The following is a 26289-nucleotide window of genomic DNA, read 5'->3' as shown; positions in this document are numbered from 1 at the left end:
ACAGGGTATGTAGAACCTGAAAGACCTTAGTCCTGCCTGTGTCAATGTGAAAGTCATTTGAGCTCTTAGAAGCATCCGTTTCTTTATTTGTAAAATGGGAATACTTGTAACAATTGTACTAGTCTGTACCACAAGCAACTAAAATACATTATCAAAGAACCGCTAAAACTGAGTATAGCAATTCACTTTGGAATAATGATAGAACACTAAATATCCAAACTAGAAGGGACCTTGGAATAGAGCTCCCTTATTAGTGAATTATGCTTCAGAAAATAGCACACAGAAAATCAAGAACTGGAAAGGTCCTTGAAAAACAAAACACAAAACTTGAGAGGTGGAAGAGTTCTTAGAACCCAAGCCCCAGAGGCAGAAGGAAGGGCCCTTAGAGTGAAGAATTCGGAACTGGAAGGGATCTTATCTGTATCTATCACAAACTCTTTTATTTTATAGATGAGAAAATTCAAGCCCATTCTGGATAAGGAATTTCCCCAACACAGAGAGTTGCAATAAGTTCTGGACTCAAATTCAATGCATCTGACTCGAGAACAATATTCTTTCTACCTTCCCCTCCCCCACATTCAGTTTCTTTAATTACTCTTCAGTTGATAACAATAATAATGGTATTAGCTGAGGTTTAATATGCCAGGCACCGTGTTAAGAGCTTTATAATTATTATTTCATGTGATTTTCACAACAACCATGGACAGTAGATGCTATTATTATTATTATTATTACTTTATAGTTGAGGAAACTGGGGTAAACAAAAGTTAAATGACTTTCCTAGCATCATACCCAGTGTATATATTATTTTCCTAGCTAGAAAGTGAGCTCTCTTCAGTGCAAGGGTATCTGGTGACTCCTATATGATGATGAAGTACATGGCTGAGGACAAAATGGGGGAAGCAAGAATTTATCAACAATCCCTCTGTCTGTGGACCTCCTCCCCCTCTGGCACTGGGGCTGATATCTGTCTGCCAGTCTTCAGTACAGTAGAAGGGGAGAAACTGGGCACCTCTTGCTGACTACTCACTATGGATTTTGGCTTATTGTTGTTTGTTTGTTTTTTGAGCTTTCTTTAAAATTTTGAACTTAACAAACACTAAATAAGATGAACATTTTCAAAGAAAGTCAGAACAGAAAAAGAGGATTATACATGCACTCATGAATTTGTTCCACAGATGGCTTCCAAGTATAAAACAAATTCAGCATGTTATTTTCAAAGCTACTCTGTTTTCCTGGTCTTCCTACTGACCTTCCTTCTGTTTTCTTTTGTGAATTTAAAAAATACTTCAATGGGCTTTTTAAAAATTACTTTTCTTTTTCTTTTTTCATTTTGGCAACTATACTGCTTACCCCTGTGTATCCCCTCCTGTACTCCAACATGCAAACACTGAAAGAAAAACAAAACTCTTATAATCAAAAAGGCATACATAGTCAAACAAAACACAATCCCACATTGACTGTGCCTGAAAATATGTCTCATCCTTGAGTTCATCTCCTCATTGTCAGGAAGTGGGTAACATACTCACTGCGTTTTCCAAGGTGTCAGTGAGCGGCGAGGTACTGTTGCCCATGGTCTCATTAGTCAGGGATGCATTGAGCCTCTGGCAGTTCAAAGTTATGCTGGCATGATATTTGCCTACAATTAGCCCCTGAAGGCTAGTGCCAACAAGAGTACTCAGGACCTCCATACCCATCCCTATAGGTGGGAGATAACAGAGTTAAAGGGTTTTTCAGTACCCTACTCAGTCCCATTTAAGCAAATCTTCCCCTACCCTTGTAAGAGAGTGAGCCCCAGCATTAGAGCCTTACTAAACCTTCTGCTTGACTTTAGGAGTTGACTTATGAAGTCATATAATTTAGAGTTGGAAAAGACTTTTACCATAACACCATCTAACTCCTCCTTTCCAAATGAGAGAGAAAAGCAAGGATGGCCCTATTCTGGTATGGACCAAGGCTCTCTTAGGCATTCTTGAGGGAGGGAAGAACAGACATGGAATAAGCCAAAGCACCAGAGCCTCAGATTTGCCAGTTTGGCATGGAGGGGCAGCCAACTGGAAATCTGAAGATAGCTGAAAAATGGGTGTGTAAGGGTAGCTGTACCAGTAGGATTGCAGGAAGAAAGGAGAGAAGGCCAAAAATATAAGAGCACCGAGAGAAGGTAAGAAAGTCTGATTTAGTAACACCCTTCCTTTACAGATGGGGAAAGGGGAGGCCCAAGGTTACACAGGGGTTTAGTGGCAGAGTTGAGATGGCATATACTCTGAAACATTGTAGGAAGTACTGGACTTGGAACCTGGGTCTAGGACCAGATTTGCCACTTAATCAGTTGTATGACTTTTGGTGAGTTGATTCCCTTCTCAGGGCCTTGGTTTTTTGTCATTGTTGTTTTTACATCTATAAATCTGTCATGATGATTCCTGCTCTATCTCTTTTTCAGGGCTATCCTAAGAATAAATGAGGTACATGATTTCAAAATGTTTTATAAATTGTAAAGTGCTATAAAAATGTGTGCTGTTATTGTAAGACAAAGTATTATATGATGGTTATGGAGCATGATGAATGGAGGGTTGTCTTGGAGGGAGGATGATGTAGGTTCAAATCCTGTCTCTGACACAGACTTACTGTATGACCTTGGGCATGTCATTTGATTTCTAAATGATGCTCCAATCAACCCCTTTTTAAAAGCAAAGTATTGCCATCTTTTGGTTTTATATCACCTTCATTTCCAAGTAGGCCTCTCCTGTTCTCTACCCAGAGAACTATTCATCAGTAACAAAGACCGAAAAAGAGACTAGCAGTTTATGTTGTGTTTCATACCCTTAGTTCTCCCACCTCTGCAGAGAATGGAGGGGGCTTAGGAAACTCTCCTTGACTTAAAATTGATGAAGCTTATGTTGCTTAGGATGCCAGAGCTGGAGTGAGACCATGTAGGCCAAACCCTTCATTTTAAAGATACTGTCCTATACTGACCCTCCTAGCTCTAACATTCTTTGTTCTAAGGTCTCTCCTAGTTTCAATAGTCTGTGTTCTTACAGCCCTTCCCATTCTGACATTCTATGTTCTAAAGCCTCTCCCATTTCTGAAATGGCATATTCTAAGGTCCCTTCCTATTCTGACATTCTATATTCTAAGGCCTCTCCTAGTCCTGAAATGACATAGTTCTGACATTCTGTGTTCTACGGTCTCTCCCAGCCTTGAAATGACATATTCTAAGGCCCCTTCCCATTCTGACATTCTGTGTTCTAAAGCCTCTTCCAGGTCTGACTTGTTGGTTCTGTAAGTACAGTGCAGGCTGTGGTGTGGGTGAGGGATGAGGCTTAGAGGAGTGGTTGGTGGCTCTGGATTTGAGGTGGGGTGTGGGGATGGCACTGCCAAGCCACCAGACAGATGGGTTCTGTAGAGTGGGTGGGCTTCCATGACTCACTCTGAGCTCTCTGGAGGCTGCACAGCCCCTGGCTCAGGTGAGGTAGTTGTGAGTCACTGTTATGCTCCAGGAAGCCTTTGACTGTGACTCAGGCTCCCACTCAAAGAATTTGTGTTTTCTTTGCTCAAAGCTACAAGTGGGAGACAGCCTTGCTGTCAGCCTAAAATCTCCATCCCACTTGATTCTGTCCAGAGAATCACAGGCTATATATAAGTCCCTATACCCACAAACACTCCTGCAAAAGATATTGGAAGACTTGAAAGAGGCTGACTATTTCTCTCTAGAATCTATTTCATCTACTGTCAAAAGCTCTGACCTGGAAGTCTAGTTCTAATTCCAGCTCTGCCACTTACTTGCTAGGTTATCTTGGATAATAAACTTTTTCCTCTCTGGGCCTTCAGTTGCCCTCTCTTTAAAATGAGGTGATTGACAGTGTGTTCTATATGCTAATGTGCCTTTCAACTCTACTATATTTTAAAGCCCTTTCTAGTTCTGACATTCCATGTTTTAAAGTTCTCCAGCTTGGACATGACTTTTAGCAAATAGGTGGTACAATGGAAAGCCTGTTGGACCTGGAGTCAGGAAGATCTGAGTTCAAATTTGACTTCAGATTATGTTGTCTAAATTAAGAACACTTCCCTTCTTTCCTTATTGAGTTCAGCTCCTGGCTTACCATCTTTCTCACCTTCTGTACTCATAATATGGCACTTCAACATAGATATTTATACGTTTTCAAATATTCTACCCTCAGAGTTCCTCAGGGTACTCCTTCCCTATGACCACCTCCTGCATGCCACCATAGCCACACACAATGATGGTCAGATCTTTGATCACCTACAAATACATTACCATGTTCTTGAACTCTAGAATTTTCTCATCTGATCACAATCTATTATCATTCTACCTCTTCCCTTGCCTTATTACTCCAAATTCTATTCATACTACTACACCTGTCCATTTCCTGACTCCTCAGTTTGCTCCCAGGTCACCACTCCTGTACCAGCTATACTTCCCTCCCTTCCCTATCTTGAACTCTTGGTGAACCACTTCAACAGACGCTTTTTTCTGGAGTTAGTCATCCCTTATCATATTGTTAATTGTGCCCTGCCAAATCTAAACCTTAGTTCATTCCCATCACGTGCTGCCTTTGTTCCTATCCGTGTGCTGCTAAACAAAGCTGGAGAAAATCAGAAAAACATGCTTCCTGGGTTCACTACAAATTTATGTTTCATAACTTCACCTGGGCTCTCACTGCTGTAAGGCATTCCTTATGACCTCCCTAAATGACTGACTATTCTCCTCTCCATCACACCTCTGCAGTAGGTACTTCCATTTCCTTTCCTCTCACTCCAACTCTCTGAGTCTGGCTTCTGAGCTCATCTTTCAATCAGAACCATTCTTTCCAATGTTACTGATGATCTCATAATTGCCTAATTCTCCATTCTTAATCCTCTGGGCCTTTATGGGGTCTTTGACTTTGTTGATCTTCTTGATACTCTTTTCTTTCTTAGTTTTCAGTTCATTGCTCTCTTCTAGTTCTCTGCTTCCTCTCAGTCTCCTTTGCCAGAGTCTGCTAACTGTGATTGACAGGACTTTGTCTTGAGCCCACTTTTTTCCTCCCTCTAATCATTGGTGGTCTCATTAGCTCTCATAGATTCATTAATCATCTTTATGCTGTTGATATCTCTACTTGTCCAGTCCTAATTTCTCTATAGACGTACTATCTTGCACCTTTAACTTCTTGTTAAAATTCTTGAACTGACCTGTTCTATAAATCTTAAACTCTACATGCCAAAAATTGGAATCGTCCTTCCCTCAAAATCTTTTCCCCTTCCAAATTTTACTGTTATTCTTGAAGTAACAGTAAGCACCATCTTCTCAAATCACCAGGACTCACAACCTAAGTATCCTCCATGACTTCTCACCCCACCATCTCCATTTTCAATCTTTTTTTAAGGTCTATTGATCTTATCTTTGTAACCTCTCATGTATGACCCCCTTCTCTCCTCTGATGCTGTCATCACCCTCACAGTTGGACTATTATGAAAGTCTGCTGGTTGGTTTGCCTGACAGAGATTTCTCCCCTTTTCAGTCCATTCTTCATTCAGCTAACAAAGTGATTTTTACTAAAGCACAAATCTGATCATGTGGTTGGTACCCTGGTCAGTTCATTTAGCCTCTTTGGGTTTCAATTTCTACATTTCTAAATTGGACATAATAATAGCAACTATGTGAAAGAGTTGTGAAGAGTAAGTGAGATAATGTATGTAGCATCTGTAAATGTTAAAGTGCTATATAAACAAATACATGATATAAGTAACAGATCCTCATATCAAACATGCTTAATAAATATTAAGTGAATTATCTTAGGTTTCCTTTGGGACTTCTTTCAGATGGTTCTGATAGAGGCAAGGTATAAAAGAATGGGAATAAAAGCAGTTGTTTTTTGTCTTTCTACATGCACATTATTTAAGCAACAATATATTTTAGTGCCTCAATACATTTAGTGCCTTTAGTTTTCTCAGGTGAAAGATGTGCTTTTGATGTGTAGTTAATGCCTTACTATTTTTAGATTATAAGATTTATTCCTCAAAATCCCTGGGAGGCAGATAGGAAAAACAGCATTATAAATCATTTGAAGGATGAGGAAATAGAGGTTTATCATGATGAGTGATTTGTTCGAGAGAAACAGATTATGAACTAGGAAGTATTATGATCACCATTTTAGAGATAGGAAAACTGAGGTTGGAAGGGGAGAATTACTTAAGGCCACATACTCAGTGAATGTTGCAGCATGGATTTGAGCCCACGACTGATTTCTACTGATTTCACTTCCAGTAATGAAGAATGAGAATTCACTTATTTTTTAAGCAAAGATGGTAGTAAAATTATATGTAAATTCAGGAGGCAGCCATTCTAGTTTCTGGGGCCACTGGGGTGAGGTTGTAATATAGGTGAACCACTAGGCTCTCAGTCAGCATATGTTTAGGGAATGTTCAGGGTCATCCTAGAGCTAGAAAAATACATCCTACCCCACATCCCTTTCTGGGGCTGTTGGTACTTACTGTAGGCAGTGGCAGAGTCTCTGTCACTCTGGCTTCCTCCCAGGAACATGGTCATCGAAGTATATGGCACATGGTAGCACTGTAGAGGTAAAGTACCATCAATACTAAGGTCTTTAACTCTGAGAGATACATATTACCCTTTTGCCCTTCCCCTGGGCCCTGGGCAGCAATAGACACTTCCAGACACAAAATAGCTGTGCTCCCTGATTCCTGTTGGGATGCTTTTCCAGGAGAGGACCCAAACTACCAGTACACATACAGCTAACAAGCACAGAAAACTCTCTTTTATCCAGTGGGAGTTTGCTCATTTTGCCCATTAATTACTTTTTATGTTAGCAACCTTTTCCTTTTTCCTTTCCCATCCTCATCTTACCTCCTTCCCCTTACAAGTCCGCCTTTTATCTTAGAATGGTGGAGTTGGAAGGAACCTTAGATATGATCTAATTCAAATCCCACATCCTTCTTGACTTCTCTGTAATTTTTGACCCTTTCTTCCTGGATACTTTCTTTTTTTCTTTTTGCAAGGTAGTGGGGTTAAGTGGCTTGCCCAAGGCCACACAGCTAGGTAATTATTAAGTGCCTGAGGCTGCATTTGAACTCAGGTCCTCCTGATTCCAGGGCTGGTGCTCTATCCATCCTGGATACTTTCTGGGGTGTGTGTGTGTGTGTGTGTGTGTGTGTGTGTGTGTGTGTTTGTCACTGCTGTCTTGGTTCTCCTACTTGTCTGAAGGCTTCTTCCTATTCCATTCTTGGATCATATATTTATCCATCCATCTATCCATCCAAACATCCATTTGTCCATCCATCAATCTGTTCATCCATCCATCTATTCATCCATCTATCCAACAAGGGTGTTCTTCATAGCTCTGTTCTGGTTTCTTACTACATTCTTTGGGGCCTTATCAGGTACCATAATTGAATTGTTATCTCTATATAGATGGCTCTCATGACTATGTAAGACTTGGCTGGGTCTCCAATCCCCTATCACCAACTGCTTATTAGACATTTCAAACTGAAATAACCCATAGATACCTCAAACTCAACATGTCCAAAATGGAACTCATTATTTTCTCTTTAAATCACCCCTCTTCTGAATTTTATGACTCCTGTCTAGGGTACCAAAGTCCTTCCAGTCCCACTGAGTAATCCTTGGACTCTCTTGGACCCATATATCTAATCAATTAGCAAGTCTTTCAATTCTATCTCTACAATATCACTTGGTCTGACACCTTCTCACTAGTCACATAGTCATCACCCTAATTCATGCCCTCATTACCTTTTGTCTATTCTATTGCAATAGCTTTCTCACTGGTCTCCCTGCCCTATCTCTCCCCTCATCAATCCACTTTCTACATGGCTGCCACAGTGAAAGACTGGAAACATGTCTGATCATGTCAGTCCCTTGCTCAAGAAACTCTGGAGGCTCCCAATTTCCTTTAGATCAAATAAAAATTCCTTTGTTGGGCACTGGCTCCAGCCCTGGCTTATTACAATTACTCTTCTTCAGGTTCTCTTCAGTCTTGTCAAACTAACGAACTTGTGGTTCCCTCAGACAGCCACATTCCATTTCTGTCCTTGCCATTCCACAGGCTGTCTCCTCATGTCTGGAATATGCTCTCTCCTCACCTCTGCCTCTTAAAATTCCTGACTTTTTTTCAAAGTTGAGCTCATATATCATCTCTCACCTCAGGTCATTTTTAAATCCCCTAGCTGCTAGCTCCTCCCCTCCAAAATTACTTTATAATTTTACTTTTTATATTTATTTGGTTAAAACTCATAGATGCACTTGTTGTTTCCCCAAATGGAATGTAAATTCCTTGAGGGGAGGAATTATTTTGGTAGGTGATTAATAAATGTCTCTTGAATGATTGATTATAGATGAAGGGATCTGAATCTTAAAGAGCATAAGTGACTTTCACCAGGTCACATAGTAAATCAGTGGCAGAGATGGGAGGAAAACCTAGACCCCCAATTGCTTACTCTTACATCCACTCTGGTGTTCTTAGTATAAGACCACTCTCCAAGTCTGAATCTCCCTCTCCCTCCCTCCACCCCAGCGTGATTCATATTTTGATCCAAGTTTTGCATCCCCTAGGGTCCTAAGTGATGCCCAACCCCCAAAACTTTTGGAACTACCTTACACTTAGACATGTCTGGAAGAAACAGTAGGTGGTCAGGTACCAGAGGAACTTCCAAGAGGTGGGTAGGGTGTCAGAGGGTGTGAACCAGAGGAGGCAGTACAGCAAGACACCAAAGGGGGTAGAGCCCAGAAGCCTGTGAAACAGAGAAAAAATGAGGGGGACTTCATGAGGCAGAGCACAGAGGTCATGTTCAGAACCCTGGACCAGGAGTCAAGAGACCTGAATTCTAGTCTTGGCAAAGAAAATAACTTGCTGTATGACCTTCCATCTCATCTTCTGTAAGATATTATCTCCCCTAGCATCTAGTATACTCCTTTATCTACAGTAGCTATTTAATTTTTTAAAAAATTTATTGCTTTTATTTAATTTAATGAAGAGGATAGTTGAGTTCTAACATAACTTTCACCTCACATATTCTACAATATAAGGTCCCTTACAGCTTTGACATTTTAAGTATTAAAGTCCTTTCCAGTTCTGACATCCTGTGTTTTAAGCTTCCTTCTAGCTCTGACATTCTATATTCTCCTCCCTTGTAGCTGAAGGGCCCCCCTAGTTCTTGCACTGTGTTCTATGATCTGAACTGGGGGAAAATCTTATGATATGACCAACCAATATTTGTTCATCTCAGAATAGGTAGGGTGTTTTCAGGGCAGATTTTGGCCCAGAGGAACCTCAGTTAGCTAGAATTCAACTAAATGACAGCTTGAAACAGAAATTTTCTTCACTTTAAGGATAGACAAGTCACTACAAGATGATTCATTGTCTAGAATTTTCTAAAAACAAACAAACTTCTGGGACATTTACACCACTCATGCTACTGAATTCCTGAAGGAGCTCAACAAACAAAGCAAGATTCAAGTAAGTTTAGTATTCTGTCCTTAATAAATTAGAAATTTAAATTTTGACATTTTTGAGAACTTTCAAAGGGTAAAACAGGAAGAGTTGCCCTTCAGTCATTCTTCCATATGCAATGTCCAATCTCCTCATTTTCTGCAGCCCCAAACAAGACCCCCAACACATCTATACTTGAATGCTTCAGATCATGACCTTTCCAGCTAGAAGAAATCTCAAGAGATGGTGGGTTCCAGTCCCCTGCCTTAGGGGCAGATGAATATATCATTATCTTCATTTGGTAAATGCCTTTTGTCTCTTTTTGTATCCCAGTGTGAGCATATATTAAGTTTTTCATAAATATTGACTGACTGTAGATGAGACATCTGAAGGCCAGAAAGTGAAAAGCAGCCTGCCCTAGCTTAGGTTTCCTAATTTGAGAACGAAGCTCCTCAGGTCCAGAGCTGATTTTATGAAGATGCCATCCAGGGTCAGAGGACTTTGAGAGTTCTAATACTAGAATATTTCTTGGAATTTGGTTGGAAAAAATACCCTTCATGGAAACTCCACTGGGACTTTAACAATTTACACTTAAATTTCTGTGATTTTAAATTGCTTTACCTCCATTGTATTTCTCACAATAGTCCTGTGAGGGGAGCAGAATTATTATTCCTCAATTTATGGATAAGAAAACTGAGATGCAAATAATCAGTTTGTCTGACCTAGTGGAGATCTCAAATCTCATTTAGTTTAGCCCCCTCATTTATAATAATAGCTAGCATTTATATAGTACTTTAAAATATATGATCTCATTTGATCTTCAAAATAAAGTAGCTGCAATATTTATTTTCTTTTACAGTGAGGAAACTGAGACTAAGGGTAAGTGTGACCAAGGGTCACACTGGGTGCCTCATTTTATAAGAGAAGGAAATTGAGGCTCAATTTCAATTTAAGTCTACTTTAAATATCATCACACCTGTAAAGTCTTCTTGATCTCTTTAATCAGGAATAGACTGTCTTTTCAATGTACTTTGTTTTGTACCTTTCTAATGGAGTTATCATGAAATAATTTCTGACTTTATCTTACAGCACTTCCCTATCTATATTCTGGATTCTAGTGAAAACATTCAACTGTTATTTATCCCTCTCTTAGGTTATAAGGACTCTGTGTCCTATGTAAACTTCTATCATCTTAGCATCCTATACTGTGTTCAACCTAGGATAGGTGATTTATAAATATTTATTGACTCAATAAATAAATTAATGCCTAGGACTCATTTCTCCTGACTCCTGGAGATATTAAGGCACAAGATGGAAAGTGCTTCCAAGTAGGGCCCACTTTGAGCATGCAGTTTCATCTTAGCATGTTCCTATGTGGCAAGACTGTTTATTCTTAGGAAAGTTTGAGTCTCTCCTGTGGTTGAGGAGTACCTGGGCCCAGCCCAGAGAAGGCATCCTGGATTCCACACCTCAGTTAGGAAGTCTCCTGCACTTGACATACCATCTCCTTGTCCCAGACCTCAGCACAAGTGTAATAATGTTCTCCTTCTTCATCTCTATTTCTTGGAATCCTTAACTTTGTTCATGACTCAGCTCATGGAACACCCTCTTTCCTGATCATCCTAGCTGAAAATGTTTTCTTGCCTTAATTCATCTCGTATCTATGTATCTGCTTCCATGTTATATCCTCCAAATGAATATAAGCTCCTTGAGGAAAGGTACTGTTTTCAGTCTTTGCTTTGTATTCCCATCACCTAGGACAGGGACTTGAACATGGACATTTAATAAATGTTTGTTTAACTGAGTTTTTTGAAATAGCATCAAATCTGAACTCAAAATATTTTACTGTTTTCTTCCACCTATCAATTAAAGCTCACACTCTTTTGCCTGGCATTCAAGGCTTCCCAGAAACTGGTGCCACTCTCATTATGTTTTATAGCATTCCCTTAACCACACTTTCTGCCCGGCTGAAATCTCTACCCCTCTATACACCTTGTGCTTCCAAACCTTTGTTTGGGGTTTCCCCTCTGCTTGGGATAGGTTCCCTTACCATTCTGCCTACTTAATTCTTCTTTTTCCTTTAAAGCCTAATTCAAATACCAACTCCTCCAGGAAGTCTTCCCTAATTCTTCTGGTCAATAACCATAACACTATGTCCAGATTCTCTCCAGTGCATTTAATATGTCTTAGTATGTTTGAGTTTCCCTAATTCCCCTATTAGATTGAAAGCAGGACCTAAGTCTCATCTAAACTTTTTATATTTAGTAGGGGCCAGCTTGGTGTCCTCCACCCAGATGGCACTTAATCAATGTTTGTTGAATGACTCTGCTGTTGAGCCTTCAGTGACAGGGAAGTACCTGGAATCCTGCATTTCCCATCTGCTCACTCACCAGGGAATCAATTTGCCACATTTCCTCCGGGGGCTTCTGCTCACCAGGAAGCCAATAATGGGATCTGATACTGAATCCCAGGCTCGGCCGATGAAGATAACAGAGGAAGCCCAGAAAGGATCCAGCTGTAATGAAATGAAGAGAGACCAGAGTTGGGTCCCTGGGGGTCAGCCCTGGAATAGACCAGAGAGCTGGCCTTGACCTGCTTAGTGATCATTGAGTTGTCTGAAACTCTGTTTCCACATCTTTAAAATGAGACAATCTGACCACCTGCTTTTCTTTCCTCTTAAGTGCAAGCATTCTGTAAAGCTCTGTTGTACAAACGTTATACAAATTAGAGGGTGGAGATATGGGAAGGAGAGGCGATAGGAGAAGGGAAAGGTCTAGTTTCTATTCCTGGTAGACTAACTCTAAAAATCACAATTCTGTGATTAAGCACAGGTAGATTGTGTTGTTGTTGCAGATGTGCGTAGTGGAGAAGGAGGATGTTAGAACAAAAAAAAATGACAATTTGGAAGGAACTCTGTACCCTGGAAAAACCTGAAAAACAGGAAAAATTCCTCTGGATAATGAGGAATTGGTTGTACTAAGTAAAGTAGTTCTATAAAGGTCATGGGAATCACTTGATTAGAGAGGAGGACAGGGAGAGGGAGTGAGAAATAAGAAAATTAGAATACAAAAAGAAAGAAGACAAAAAAGGAAAGTGAGATAAGAGAGAAGAAAGAAAAACGAAGAGGATAGAGGAAGGACAGAGGACCAGGGAGAGAGAACATAAGGAGTAGAACAAGAGTTTTATCCTGTAATTCAGAAATAGATTTTTAAGACTTGTTTGGAGATTAAAAAAGGGAAGAAAGAGGGAGCATGAGGCAAGAGTAGAAAAGAGGAAAAGAGGTAGAGGGAAAGGAAAAGAGAAGGGAAGGATGGAAAGAAAAGGAGGGAATTATGGGAATGAAGAGAAGAAAAGGGGGAGAGAGAAAGAAAGAGAAGTAGGAATGAAGCAGGAAGGACAGAAAGGACAGGGAAAATAAGGGAATACAGACACTAATTAGTAGTAGAAAACCATCACTTCATTTGGGTATAGTGCACAAGATTGAAAGATTTTTGCTGCTTATTAGAAAAGGAGCCAACTGATCCAAATGCCCCAGAGAAAGCACAGGTCCTTGTTCTTTTTCTTTCTTTTTTCTTTTTTTTGCAAGACAATGGGGTTAAGTGACTTGACCAAGGTCACACTGCTAAGTAATCATTTAAGTGTCTGAGGCCGGATTTGAATTCAGGTTCTCTGACTCCAGGGCTGGTGCTCTATGCACTGCATCACCTAGCTGCCCCCATGGGTCCTTGTTCAATCAGGGAAGGTTTGGAACTACAGACTGTGCCAAGCATCTGGAAGCTGCATATGATGGGTATGTCAGTATATGTATTGTTTATGGGTGATGATAAACTTTTTTCCCAATTGATATTTTATTTTATTTTTCAAATTTCATGTTAAGAAAGTTTTTCAACATTCACCCACATGCATATGCATATTTTTAAGTTACATAATTTTTTTCCACCCTCCTTTCCCACTCCCCTCCCCTCAGTGGCAAACAGTCTGGTGAATATTGTATATATACATTTGTGTTTAACATGTTAACAGATTAGTCATTTTCTATGTGAGGAATTAGGAATAAGGGAAAAGAAAGAAAATTGTGAGTTAGGTAAGAGAAATTTTTAAAAAGTGAATATAGTGTTCATTCTGATTCTATAAGGATTTTTGTTTTGTTTTGTTTTGTTTTTCTTCTTCTGGATGTGGACGGCATTGTCCATAGCCAGTCTCCTAGGGTTGTCCTAACTCTCTGAACTGCTGAGAGGAGCTGCATCCATCAAGGTTGATCAATTCAAATGCTGTTGTTAATGTGTACATTGTTCTCTGCTCCCTTCACTAAGCATCAGTTCCTGTTATTTGTTTCATGCTTCTTTAGAGTCTGACCATTCATGATTTCTTATAGAACAATAATATTACATAATATTTATGTACCATAACTTGTTCAGCCCTCCCCAATTGATGGGCATCCCCTCAATTTCCAATTCTTTGCCATACAAAAAGAGCTGCTATGAATATTTTGGAACATGTGGGACTTTCCCTTTTTTTATGATTTCTTCTGGATATAGGTATTGTTGGATCAAAGGGTATGATCAGATTTATTGCTCTTTGGGTATAGTTCTATATTTCTCTCCAGAATAGTTGAATCAGTTCACAACTCCACCAACAGTGCATTAATGTCCTAATCCTCCCATAGCCTCACCAACATTGATCAAACGTTTTCCCTTTTTATCATCTTAGCCAATCTGAAAGGTGTGAGATGAAACCTTATTGTTGTTTTAATTTGCATTTCTCTAAAAAAGTAATGATTTGGAACATGTTTTCATGGGATTATATATGGCTTTAATTTTTTCAATTGAAAATTGCCTGTTCATATCCTTTGACCGCTGATGATAAACTTTTGAGGGACTCCTCAAGTGATCAAAAATGAAAAAAGTCAGAGCAGGATTTTGCTAGATTCACCTCCTTACCTTTCTTCCCCTATTGCTATCACTCGGTAACCTCCTCCTTTGATTTTTTTTTTTTTTTTTGCAAGGCAATGGGGTTAAGTGGCTTGCCCAAGGCCACACAGCTAGGTAATTATTAAATGTCTGAGGCTGGATTTGAACTCAGGTACTCCTGACTCCAGGGCTCTGTCCACTGTGCCACCTAGCCACCCCTAACCTCCTCCTTTGAAGTTAACTCAATATCTACCAAAGCACTCTCCCTTTTTTCTTTTCTCCTCAACTCCTAACTTCATAATGGGAGACCTCAGGGTACTTATTAATAACATTCCTTCAAAGATTCTAACCTCTTAGCTGTTCATAATATGGAACTGTTCAACATCTATACTAACACTTTTTTTTAGATTTTTGCAAGGCAAAGGGGTTAAATGGCTTTCCCAAGGTCACACAGCTAGGTAATTATTAAGTGTCTGAGGCTGGATTTGAACTCAGGTACTCCTGACTCCAGGGCTGTTGCTCTATCCACTGTACCACGTAGCCACCCCAATACTAATACTTCTTTAAACAACCTAACCTCAGAGTCCTTCATTTCACATAACCCATTGATCTATCCTACTTTAATCAATACAAAGATGGTCATCCCTTTGATCTTGCCATTACCCACTAATACCCCACTATCATGTTCATGAACTTTGAAATTATCTCATCTGATCATAATCGATTGTCATTCTAGTCCTCCTTCTTCTTTGCAACCCCAAACCTTATTCTTCATCCTCTTACTACCAATTCCTTGAACCCTCAATTCTCTCACAGTCCATTACTATTATACTAGCAAACCTTTCCTCTCTTCCCCATCTTGATCTCTCAGTGAAATGCTTTCCTTTTCTCTTAAGTCATCTGCTTTCTCACTGTATCATGGGTTTTGCCCTGCCAAACCTTAGCCTTGACTCACTCTCATGATGTGCTGCCTTTGTTCCTACACACATGCTGCTAAACAGAGCTGGAGAAAATCATGAAACTGTGCTGGTGGGGACCCCTAAAATTTTTTTACATAACCTCAACTAGGTCATCACTTATCCCTGTTTTCTTCAGTTTCCTCATCTGTGAAATGAACTGGAAAAATAAAACGGTAAACTATTTCAGTATCTTTGCTAAGAAATCCCCTAAAAGTTGGTCATGATGGAACAACAATAGTTATTTGCACTTCTATTTTGCACTTTTTTAATGTTCTGCAATCTGACTTCTGACCTCATCAGTCAACTGAAATTGCTCTCTCCAAAATCACTAAGTCTTTTTTTTAAGGAAAAACTTAAATTTTAATTTACAAGTTCCTTCAAATGTTCATAGTTTACTACAAAAAATTCACAAGTTACTAAAAAAAAGTCACAGTTAAGTTCTTTGAAGAAGCAGTGAGATAGTGAATTTCAGTAGAAGTAGTGAAGTTAAGCAAAAAAAAAAAAAGCCAAAGCTGAACTGATGGGGACAGAAAAAGATAGTAAAGGGAAAAAGGAAGGGGGAAAGAAACAGCCACTAGAGGGTGACTGGGCTTAGAGCCACATGGATCCAGCCACTTACAATCTTATAATTGCCACATCTAATGCCCTCTTTTCAAAGCTTTTCATCCTCTCTGTACTCTTTGATAACATGTTGCTGGCTCATTTGTTGCTTCTCTCACAAAATGCTCCATCTCCTGACTCTAAGTGTTTTCACTGGCTATTTCCTATGCCTAGACTATTTTCCATCATCTTCACCTCCTGGCTTTCTTGATTTCTTTCCAGCACCTACTAAAATCTTGACTTCTATAGGAAGCCTTTCTCAAACCTCCCCAATTCTAGTGTCTTCCCTCTTTTGATTATTTCCAATTTATCTTGTATATAGTTTATTTGTATGTGGTTCTTTTCATGTTTCCCTTATTAGATTTTGAGTTTCTCAAGGAGCACAGATTTTCAGTTTTGTTTTTGTTTTGACCTCTCTTCAGCTTTTGATGTAACCAGTCACCTTCTTCTCTTTTGATCCTTTCTTCTCTAGGTTTTCAGGACATTACTTTCTCCTGGAGAAGAGCTCCAACCTAGCAGATCACTCCTTCTCTATTTCCTGGATCTTCATTCAGATCATATTCACTAATAATCCTGAGTGTCCTATAGGGTTCTATATTATATCTCTATCTCTGTATATCATTTCACTTGATGATCTCATCAGTTTCCATGGATTCAATTATCATCTATATGCTGATATCTACTTATCCTGGCCTAATCTCTCTGCTGACTTCCAGAGTCACATCTCCAACTGCCTATTAGACATCTCTAACTGGATGTCCAGCAGATATCTTAAACTCAACATATTCAAAACTGAACTCATTATTTTCTCCCTAAAACCCTCCCCTTTTCCTAACTTCCCTATTACTATTGGGGGCATCAACATCTTCCTAGTCACATAGGCTCACAACCTAGGAGTCATCCTTAACTCCTCACTTTCTCATGCCTCCCCCTTCCCATATCCAGTCTTGTGCTAAGGTCTATACATTTTATTTTTGTAACATTTCTCAAATGAATTTCCTTTTCTCCTCTGACACTGTTATATCCTGATGCAGGTGCTTATACCTAATGCCTACTTATTGGTCTGCCTGACACAAGTCTCTCCTAACTCCCTCCATTCTCCATTCATCTATCAAATGGATTTTCCTAAAGTGCAGGTCTGGTTAGGTCACTCCCCACCCTTTGTCACCCTCAACTCAATAAACTCCAGTGGTTTCCGATCATCTCTAGGATCAAATATAAAATTCTCTGTCATTCAAAGCCCTTCACATACTGAGCTTTCTTTTCTAATCTTCCAGTTTCGTTATACTTTTCATCCACCCCACCTCCTTGTATTCTTTGATAAAGTGATACTGCTTATCTGTTGCTTCTCTCACAAAATACTCCATCTCCTGACTCTAGGTGTTTTCACTGGCTATCCCCATGCCAGTACTATTCTCTATCCTCATCTCTAGCTCCTAGCTTCCCTGCCTTCCTTCAAGCTCCAGCTAAGCCCTACTTTATACAGGAAGCCTTTCAAAACTCTCCTTTAATTCTAGTGCCTTTCCTATGTTGATTATTTCCAATTTAGCTTGTATATAGTTTGTTGTACATAGTTTTTTTGCATGTTTCCCTCATTTGATTTCAAGTTCCTCAGGGAGCAAAGGCTTTCATGTTTTTTTTTGAAATTTTTTACAAGGCAGTGGGGTTAAGATCACACAGCTAAGTAAGTATTAAGTATCTGAGGCTAGATTTGAACTCAGGTCCTCCTGACTCCAGGGCTGGTGCTCTATCTGCTGTTGCCAGATAGCTGGCTCTCACTTTTGTTTTTGTAATAAATGTTTTTTGATTGGTTGACTTATTGAGTAACCTTGTGCAAGTCACTTGCTTTTTCCTGGTCTGAGTTTCCTCATCTGTAAAATGGAGAGTGGTGGTGGAACTGAATGATCACTAAGGTTCCTGGTACTTATGTGTTTGAAATATGAGCCAGGCTTCTTCATAATTTCATTTACAATACCTCTTAAAGACAAGAGCCAGATCCATCTAGTTCTCTCTCCAGTTACATCTACAATCAAATTAAAAGTTCCACATGACTGATTCATAGTTTACTTCTTTCGCCATAGAAACCACAGAAACACAGAACTTCAAAGTTGAAAAGACTTTTGAACATGGAATGTCTGAAAAGAAGGAGACCTTTGAATATAGACTATCTGAGCTGATAGATGTTAAAATATGAAATGTTAGCATTGAGAGAGATATTAGCAGAGGTTTGTTGGCTGAAAGACATGGATAGATTACAAAGGAGTTTGTAAACTTAGGACTTTTTTTTCCCCCCTGCAATTTTTTTAAATTGCAAAACTGAGTGCATACTTCACCTTTCTCAATTATATAAACTATTGCTAATGGCTATAATATAAGTACAACAATATTACAGATTCTCTACTCTCCCCAATAAGTCAAAAAATTGTCATTTGGGGAAAAAACGTCTTGTAGCACTTAACCCAAAGAAGCGAAGTAAAAAGATTAAATAAAAATTTTTTAGTGATCAGATATTTGGCAGGCCAATATGTGGAACCACAAAAAAGGGGAACATATGTAACATTTAAGAGGAAAAAGTAATATGGTAAGAAAACAAAATCATATTCTGGATTGATAAAAGAAACTTTGAATACATGGTCTAGTCAGTAGACATTCAGCCCAACCTCTTTTAAATTCTATAGTACTATACACCAATACAAATTGATATTCAGAATTGAATATGAAATCACATGCTCTATTAATATTCCTAAGGCAGGAAAGTGCCCTCATACAGTTTAGAAAGACTTGCATCAATACAAGTTCAAACTTAAGAAGACCTAGGTTCCAGTACTGGTTTGACTGACAGCAGCTAGATGTTGCCCTTGGACAAGGTGGACTTAGACCTTTAATATTTCAATTATTATATTTCAATATAATTGGTTTTCTTTGTAATCCTATGTATTTTTTTGCATTTAAAAATTATTCTGAAAAGGCATCCATAGGTTTTACCATACTGTCAAAGGGGGTTTTGATGCAAAAAAGGTACAAAGAAAATGTCAAACTGAAAGGGTCATTGGAACACTGAATATAGAATTCAGAGATGGGGAAAATGGGGGCCAGAGACAGGAAAAGATCTGTTAAAGTTTACATGGTAAGCCAATGGCAGAGCTGGGACTTGAACCTGGGTCTCTGGATTCCCAGCCCAGGACTCTTTAAATTTCTGCTTACCTGGGAACGCATCACAAGATGCCAATACTCAACATCAATATATAGAGTTACTGATAATACCAAATGGAAGGTAAAGACCATTTATTCACTCCCTTCCTCCCCTCCTTGGAATCCTCACCTGTACTATATCCAAGAGGAAGATCTGTAGAAAGAAGGAAATGGCATTGCCAGTCAGCTGGTATGGGACTCCTCCCAGGGCATAGCAGATCTTCCTGGATGTGGGTAGCCTTGATTTGCTCTGGCACAAACATGAAGATGAGTGAACATAGGCATTTGCCACCTGTCAACGTTCCTTTTCCTTACCCCATGCCTCCTAAAGACTATTGTTCCTCTCTCCCCTCAATTGAGCCAATACCTGGTACCATCTCAGTCTTTCTTCCTCCCAAGGAACTTCTAGCTTGAGAACCCCAAGGCCATGGAAAATAGGGTCTGATCATCAACTCCCCCCTTACCTTGGAGAAGTTCCCTCAGATTGGAGCCAGTGGATTCTAGGTCTCCCTTTCTTACCCTCAGAGGGAGATGTGTAAGACAGAGCCATGAGTAAGGGGACCTGGTTTCTGGTTCCAGTTCTACCACTTCTGGTGGCGTCATTCTAGAAAATTCATTTCTCCTTCCTGAGTCTGTTTTATACAGTGGAGGTGATTCTTGTACTACCCACATGGCATCATTGTATCCCAGGATACAGAGCTGGAAGAGACCTTAAAAGATCCCAAGATCATACAGATTTCAGGTAGCAGAGCCATGGCAGAGGCTCAATTCCTCTTTCTACCTTGCTTCCAATGTAAGACCATCATGGGACCAGCACTCTGCACCACAAAGCACTACAGGCAAATGAGCTGTTGTGGGGACCATTCCTCTACCCCCAAATTTAGTCAAAGATTGAATAAAGGCTCACGTTGATTCCCAAGTGTGTAACAAGAGTATGTGTCCAAGAAACCTGTTGCTGTAACTACTTGCTCTAGCAAGCCAGGTCACCTTCTTGTCCTTACCTGCCAATATTTTCTTTTTTGCCTTCTAGCCTTTAATTATGAGTCTGGCAGGTCCTCCTCTCTCCTGCCTAGCTCTCATCTCTCCTTCAAGAATCAGTTATAGTCTCCATCCCCTCCATCCCCTCCCCCCAGGGAAATGCTTCCCTGGTCAGCCTACCTCAGAAGGATCCTTTCTTTCTGTCTGCCTCCTACAACTCACCCTTAACTTATCTGTGTCTTCCATTTCCCCAGTCAGACTACACTGTCCAGTGATCAGTAAAGTACCCAACAAGAGTCAGAGTAGTCTGTGGAAAGAGCAATCTGGCATCAGTAGACTTTGGTTCCGGTCTTTGTCAGATGCCATCTGCAGGATTATGGCCATTTCTGGAGGCCACATTTTCTAAAGAATACAGACATGTTGGAGTATATTCAGAGAAAGGTCAGAGGGAGGGGGAAGTGAGATAAGGAACTATGCCACAAGTCTGTGGAAGAAACTGGGGATGTTTAGTCTGGTGAAGAGAAGATGAAGGAAGAACATGTGGAAGAGGGGATATGTCTTAACTTCCCAAATAAACTAATTCTCATCTCCCTAACCCCAGGGACTAGAACCAAGAGGGAAAGAATAGGATATAATGAGGAAAGCCCTGGTTCTGGAAACTGAGAACTTTGGTTCAAGGTCTACCTTGGATTCTAATTATCTATATGACTCAATGGTTAACCACTTAAATGACTTCTGAAGTTCCTTTTGGCTCTATCTCTATGCTTCCAAGGCCATCTAGGTGCTGAATAGAGTGCTAGGCCTAGAGTCAGGAAAGCCTGAATTCAAATCTAACTGCAGACATTTAAGTGCTATGTGATCCTAGAAGAGTCACTTAACTTTGTCTCAGTTTCCTTATCTGTAAGATGAGCTGGAGAATGAAATGGTAAACCACTCCAGGGTCTTTGGGGTCATGAAGAGTAGGACATGACTGAAATGACTGAACAAGCATGCTAAATTAGAGCAAACTGGCTCATTGTAAAGAATTTCTGTACTTCTGACAGTAGAACCAGCTGCCCTGGGATACATACCAATGCTCTCTTTGGAGAGTCTGTATGAACACCAGCCCCAAGGGAAGTGAAGAGGATTCCTGCTTTAGTTGGGGTCATTTTCTAGAGCTGGAAGGACACTCTGAAGTCCCTTCTTCTTCTTCTTCTTCTTTTTTTTTTGCAAGGCAAATGGGGTTAAATGGCTTGCCCAAGGCCACACAGCTAGGTGATTATTAAGTGTCTGAGGATAGATTTGAACCCAGGTACTCCTGGCTCCAGGGCCAGTGCTTTATCCAGTACGCCACCTAGCCACCCCTCTGAAGTTCCTTCTAACTATAACTTGCTGTGTGACTTTGAGAAAATCATTTGTACTTCTTGGGCTTCTGCTCCCCTCCCTCATGGGGCCTTACAAATAATATAAAGAGGGAAGGGTCCTATTAAAGAATGTATGAGAAGGTACTTTGGAACCATAGATATGAACTATTATTAGTGCTATATTCTGGCTGTACTGAAGAGGGTCAGGAGGCCAGTGAACATTTATTAAGCAATTTTTAAAGTTCTAGGCACTATGTTAAATATTGGAGATATAAAGGCAAAAGACAGATTGTGCTATGAAGAAGCTTATGATTCAATGGGAAAGATAACATATACAAACAAGCTACACACAAGACAAATTGGAAATAATCAGGAGTGAAGCATTAGGGAAGCCTCTTTAGAGGAAAGGCTTCCAGTACACAGTGGGATTTTGTCTGAGACTTGAAGGAAGCCAAGGAAGTCAGGAGGTAGTGTCTCTTGCCTGGTAGGTGGCAACAGCTAAGTGGTAGTGAGAGGTCCAGCCAATTCTGGAGATAGTTTTCCTCTCTTCGAGGGCAAGCCACACCCCAGCCCTTTTAAGGCATACTTTATGAGGCTGCAGCACAGGAATGGGTGAGCAGCATGGCCTCCCCCAGAATGGGAGCTCCTCGCTGCTCTGCTCTGGTTTTCCTAAGGACTGTCTGTGTGTGGGCAGGTGAAGGAAACCAGCTCCCCTCCACCCCACCCCCACTCCAGCCAACCTTCTTTTAGATGGTCCAAGTTTCCTAAAAGGGGAGAGGTAGGCCTGAATCAGCTGTCTCCCCTTCTCACTCACACTCTCTTACACATGACTGAGAAGCTCATGTGTTACATTTAGCTGTTTCATTACTCAATCCTAGCCCATCCTGTCAGTCTGGGCCAGCCCTGTTTGTGACTGCTCCATAGAAATATATACATGCTTACACACATCCACACAGCTTCCAGAGACACATGGGCCAGTACTTGAAAGCACTCATAGACAGAGGCAGCTCAGTGTTGTAGACAAGACATGTGGATTCATCTGGGTTTAATCCCAGTTCTATCATTTACTGTATAACCTTGGTAAAGTTATTTAATCTTTTTTAGCTTCAGTTTCCCCACCTATAAAATGGAGTAATTGGACTGATGGTCTCTAACATACCTTCTTGCTTAGAATTTAAATATATATATATGCTTAGACACATTTATGACATGATATATATTGTGTGAACAAAAACAAATACAGAATCTAATGGAATAGGATCATGTTGTTTGTGCTATGAAAGAACTTTTAGAGAATTGTAGATTTTTATTGAATTATATCTCCTCTAGCCTCTTCATTTCACAGATGACAGAATTGAGGCTTAGAGAAGTGAATTGCCAAAGGCCATGTAAGGAACCTGATGGAAGGAACCTAACTCTTCTAATTTTCCATACACTCAGGGGCAATGGGACATTAGTAGACATGGTGCTGCTAGCTTTGGAAGATGAACTCAACTCCCACTTCAAACTAGCTGTATGCAAAAGTCAATTAACCTTTTTAAGTCTCAGTTTCTCCATCTTTAAAACAAGGACCATAATAACACTCACCTGTCACCATTGCTATGAGGATTAAATGATGAAAATGGGTAATATGGGGCAGTTAGGTGGCTCAGGTAATAGAGTAATGGGTTTGGAGTCATAAAGGTCCAAATTAAAATATTGCCTCATATACTTACTAGCTGTGTGACCCTGGCCAAATCACTTAAACTTTGGTTTCAGTTTCCTCATCTGTAAAATGAGCTGGAAAAGGAAATGGCAAGAAATGGCAAGAAAACCCAGATGAGGTCTTGATGAGTTGAGCACAACTGAAATGACTGAACAACAAAGACAACATATTTGGTGTAAAGGGTCTTACAAACCTTAATTATATATAATTGTAATTTGTTATCCTCCTCTTCCTCTTTCCATTCTACTGTGCAGCCTCCTCCATACAGACATAAAAACACATAAACACATACTTACACATTATAGATAGACATGCATGGGTGTCTATATGCACAAGAATACTGCAGATATATATATATATATATACATATACATACATATATATATATTATATATATATATATACACACAGGACACAAACATACCCAAAAGCTTCTCCACAGCAACATTAGGCATAAACAAAGATGAGGGAGGGCATGTATTATTTTATATTATAATAGGTTACTATCATAAGCCCAGTGAATCTTTTGTCCTGGCTGAAGACTATGGGAAGCTGGGTGGTGGGGAGAAAGAAAGAAGAAGAAATCAGACCCCAGTTTTGGAAGAGCTGTCAGTATTACAGGATCAGGCGGTCCTCTGACCCAGAGGGACTTGCTGAATCTAGAAAGGATGGGAAGGGAAGTCCTGAAAGGCTTGTGCTTTGTAGGAGGGGCTGAGAAGGAAAGAGACATCAAAGGCATCAGGGGTTGAAAAGGAATGATGGGGGAGATTCATGCTCTGATTCATCTCACTGTCCCTGAGGTCTAGGCCTTCCTTGAGTACTACCGCCCCCTGTGAAGCCAGTCCCAAGGAGCTCTTTGGAGAGAGCACTATCACTCTGGAGACCTGGGTTGGAGTACAACCTGCCACTTTCTCCCAAGGAGAATTTTTCCTCCTTGGGTGTGCTTCATCTATAATGTATAGGATAATTAATCCCTCATGGGACGGACCATTTTATGAGCTATAAAACTGTTAATTATTAGCAGAAGTAGAAAAGAATCTGTGTTGTTGGTCTGTCTGCCAAATACAGTTAGGACTGAGGAGGGAGTGGGGAAACGCATAGGGATAATTCCTTTTGCCAACACTGGTCCTACAACCAATCTATTCAGGAATCAAGTGACATGGGATGCCAGAATATAACAGAATTCTCATTTCGGATTTTGCAGAACTGAAACGTGATCAAATGAGAAGTACACTCCACCGAGCCAGTGACGGGAGTGCAAAAAGGACCCAGGAAGCCTGGGTCGCAGTCTCCACTACTACCTCTCATCAACTTCCAAATGTCGGTGAGGAAGGGACTCAAGCAGGGGACAAAGATTTTCTCCAGGTAGGTATGGGGTAAACTGCAAAAGAAGTAGAAGGTCTTAAACTCCTAAGTCATGGCAAAGCGGCGTGGCCCCGGCAGTGTCCTTCTTGGCACCTTCCCCTGGGCCGGGTTCAGATTCTGTCACCACGTGACGCTTTCAGAGTCTTATCTAGTTACTGCCCAGACAAGAAAACTGTTGCTCAAATCTCAGGGCTCCCTGCCCGCTCCCACCTTCCCCAGGAGGGTCTCTCAGCGCCCTGCCTGCTTCTCCGACTCCAGCTCCCCGGGGTCCCTTTCTGCGCGCCTCCTGCCCCTCGCGGAGCCCCCAGGGGATGGGGAGAGGGTGGTAAGGGTCAGTGGGGGGGGCGTTCTCCGGCCGGGCCCCGGGCTCACATCTTCGACCCCCTCGGCTCACCCTGGGGCGGGGGGGGGACGGGGAGAGCCCCCTTCTCCATCTCCTGGAAGCCGAGGAGCCTCCCGGTGGGGGCTTTAGGAAAGGGAAGAAAAGGGCGCGGAAGGCGGGGACTGGAAGCCGGGGGGCTGGAAGCCGGGGGGCTGGAAGCCGGGGACTGGAAGCCGGGGGTCCCCACCTTACCTGGCCCTCCGGCTCCGTCCGCCGGGCGCTCCGCATGCCGCCCTCCGCGCCGGGAGACTTCCCGGAGGAGGCGGCGGCGGCAGATCGCGGGGCGCAGCCAGGGACCGCGGGGCTCGGGGCGGCGGCGGAGGCGGAGGCGGGGCGCAGCTCGCCCGGCCGCTCCCGCTCCCCGCCAGGCCCGGCCCTGGCCCTCCCTCCTCTGTTTCCGCCTAGGGCTACTCGGGCTGAGACCTCGGAGCAGCTGCCCAGGGTCCCCGGGGGCCGGGCGGGCCGGGATGGGGCCGGGAGGCTCTGCCTCACGCTAGCTGGCTGCGCCCCCCCCCCCCCAAGTCCCGGGAGGTGATGGGCACCGCGGAGGAGGTGGAAGCGAGGTAGAGAGAGGGCACGAGGGATGGAGAAGAGACCGTAGAGGAAGAGGGAAAGGAGAGGGAGGAAGGGAGGGAGAAGAACAGAAGGGAGAGGGAGAGGGGGAAGGGGGGGGAAGAAGAGAGAGAGGCGGGAGTATGGAGGAGGGAAGAATATGATGCTGGGTACTCTGGGGGAGATACCCTGGATCAGTGATCCGGGTGGGCAGATCGCCAGGAACTTTTCCTGACTGGCTTCCCATCCTGCAGCAGGGGAGACTGCAGAGGGCAGGATTCATCCCGAGGGCAATGGGAACCGGGGAAACATTGCCACAGGAAGGGTTGAGGAGAGAGGGTCTTTGGATCATTTCTGAGCTCCTCACAGCCTCCCATCTGATATTATTGTTATTGCTGTTATTGTTATTCTTCCTCCCTTCCCTTCCCTTCCCTAGGACTTCTCTCAGGCATTCTGAGGGATTAAGGATCTGATTCCACTATTTGAGAAAACAGGCAGAAAGACATTTCAATTTTCAAAAAGGATACCATGCAGTATTACTGTACTAAGCATTACTAAGAAACTATTACTATGTATATGAAGTACAAGATAACAATATATTCAATGACTAAACAACATAAAAAAGGAAGAACTTCAACCACAAAAAGTATTCAAAAGTAGATGTGGAAAAAACCCCCAAACAAACAAACAAACAAAAATTACAAAGAATAAGCCTGGGCCCAAAGGAGAGATTTGGAAAAACATCTTCCCTGCTTCCTCCTTCCTTTGCTGAGTAGGAAACCCTTGAGTGTTGAACACTGCTTATAATATCCAGATTGCTTTCAGTACTTTGCTGGGAG

General features: G+C 41.4%; 1 protein-coding gene and 1 long non-coding RNA gene across 3 annotated transcripts in view; one reads left to right on the top strand and one right to left on the bottom strand.

Moving 5' to 3' along the window:
- LOC141505702 (uncharacterized) overlaps positions 1-24829 on the top strand; it is a 52980-nt gene extending 28151 nt beyond the window's left edge. The window contains exon 3 of the long non-coding RNA XR_012473672.1: positions 24356-24829. This is a non-coding gene — a long non-coding RNA (uncharacterized LOC141505702). The remainder of the gene's footprint in view (positions 1-24355) is intronic.
- The window catches only part of LOC141505700 (sodium-dependent lysophosphatidylcholine symporter 1-like), a 48469-nt gene extending 23304 nt beyond the window's left edge, over positions 1-25165 (bottom strand). The window contains exons 1-6 of one of the 2 annotated variants that reach the window (XM_074211773.1): positions 25091-25165; positions 19256-19375; positions 11855-11979; positions 8634-8766; positions 6493-6571; positions 1530-1699 (exon numbers count right to left, since the gene is read on the bottom strand). In XM_074211773.1, the coding sequence (XP_074067874.1) occupies positions 1530-1699; positions 6493-6571; positions 8634-8766; positions 11855-11979; positions 19256-19375; positions 25091-25126 (663 nt within the window). In that variant the 5' untranslated portion in view covers positions 25127-25165. The other variant, XM_074211772.1, reaches the window with a different exon arrangement.
- Between the last annotated feature and the right edge of the window lie 1124 nt (positions 25166-26289).

This window comes from Macrotis lagotis, chromosome 1 (genome assembly GCF_037893015.1).
Source record: "Macrotis lagotis isolate mMagLag1 chromosome 1, bilby.v1.9.chrom.fasta, whole genome shotgun sequence".
Taxonomy (NCBI): domain Eukaryota; kingdom Metazoa; phylum Chordata; class Mammalia; order Peramelemorphia; family Peramelidae; genus Macrotis; species Macrotis lagotis.
The sequence above is the reverse complement of the archived record's forward strand: the minus strand, read 5'-3'. Positions and strand labels throughout refer to the sequence as shown.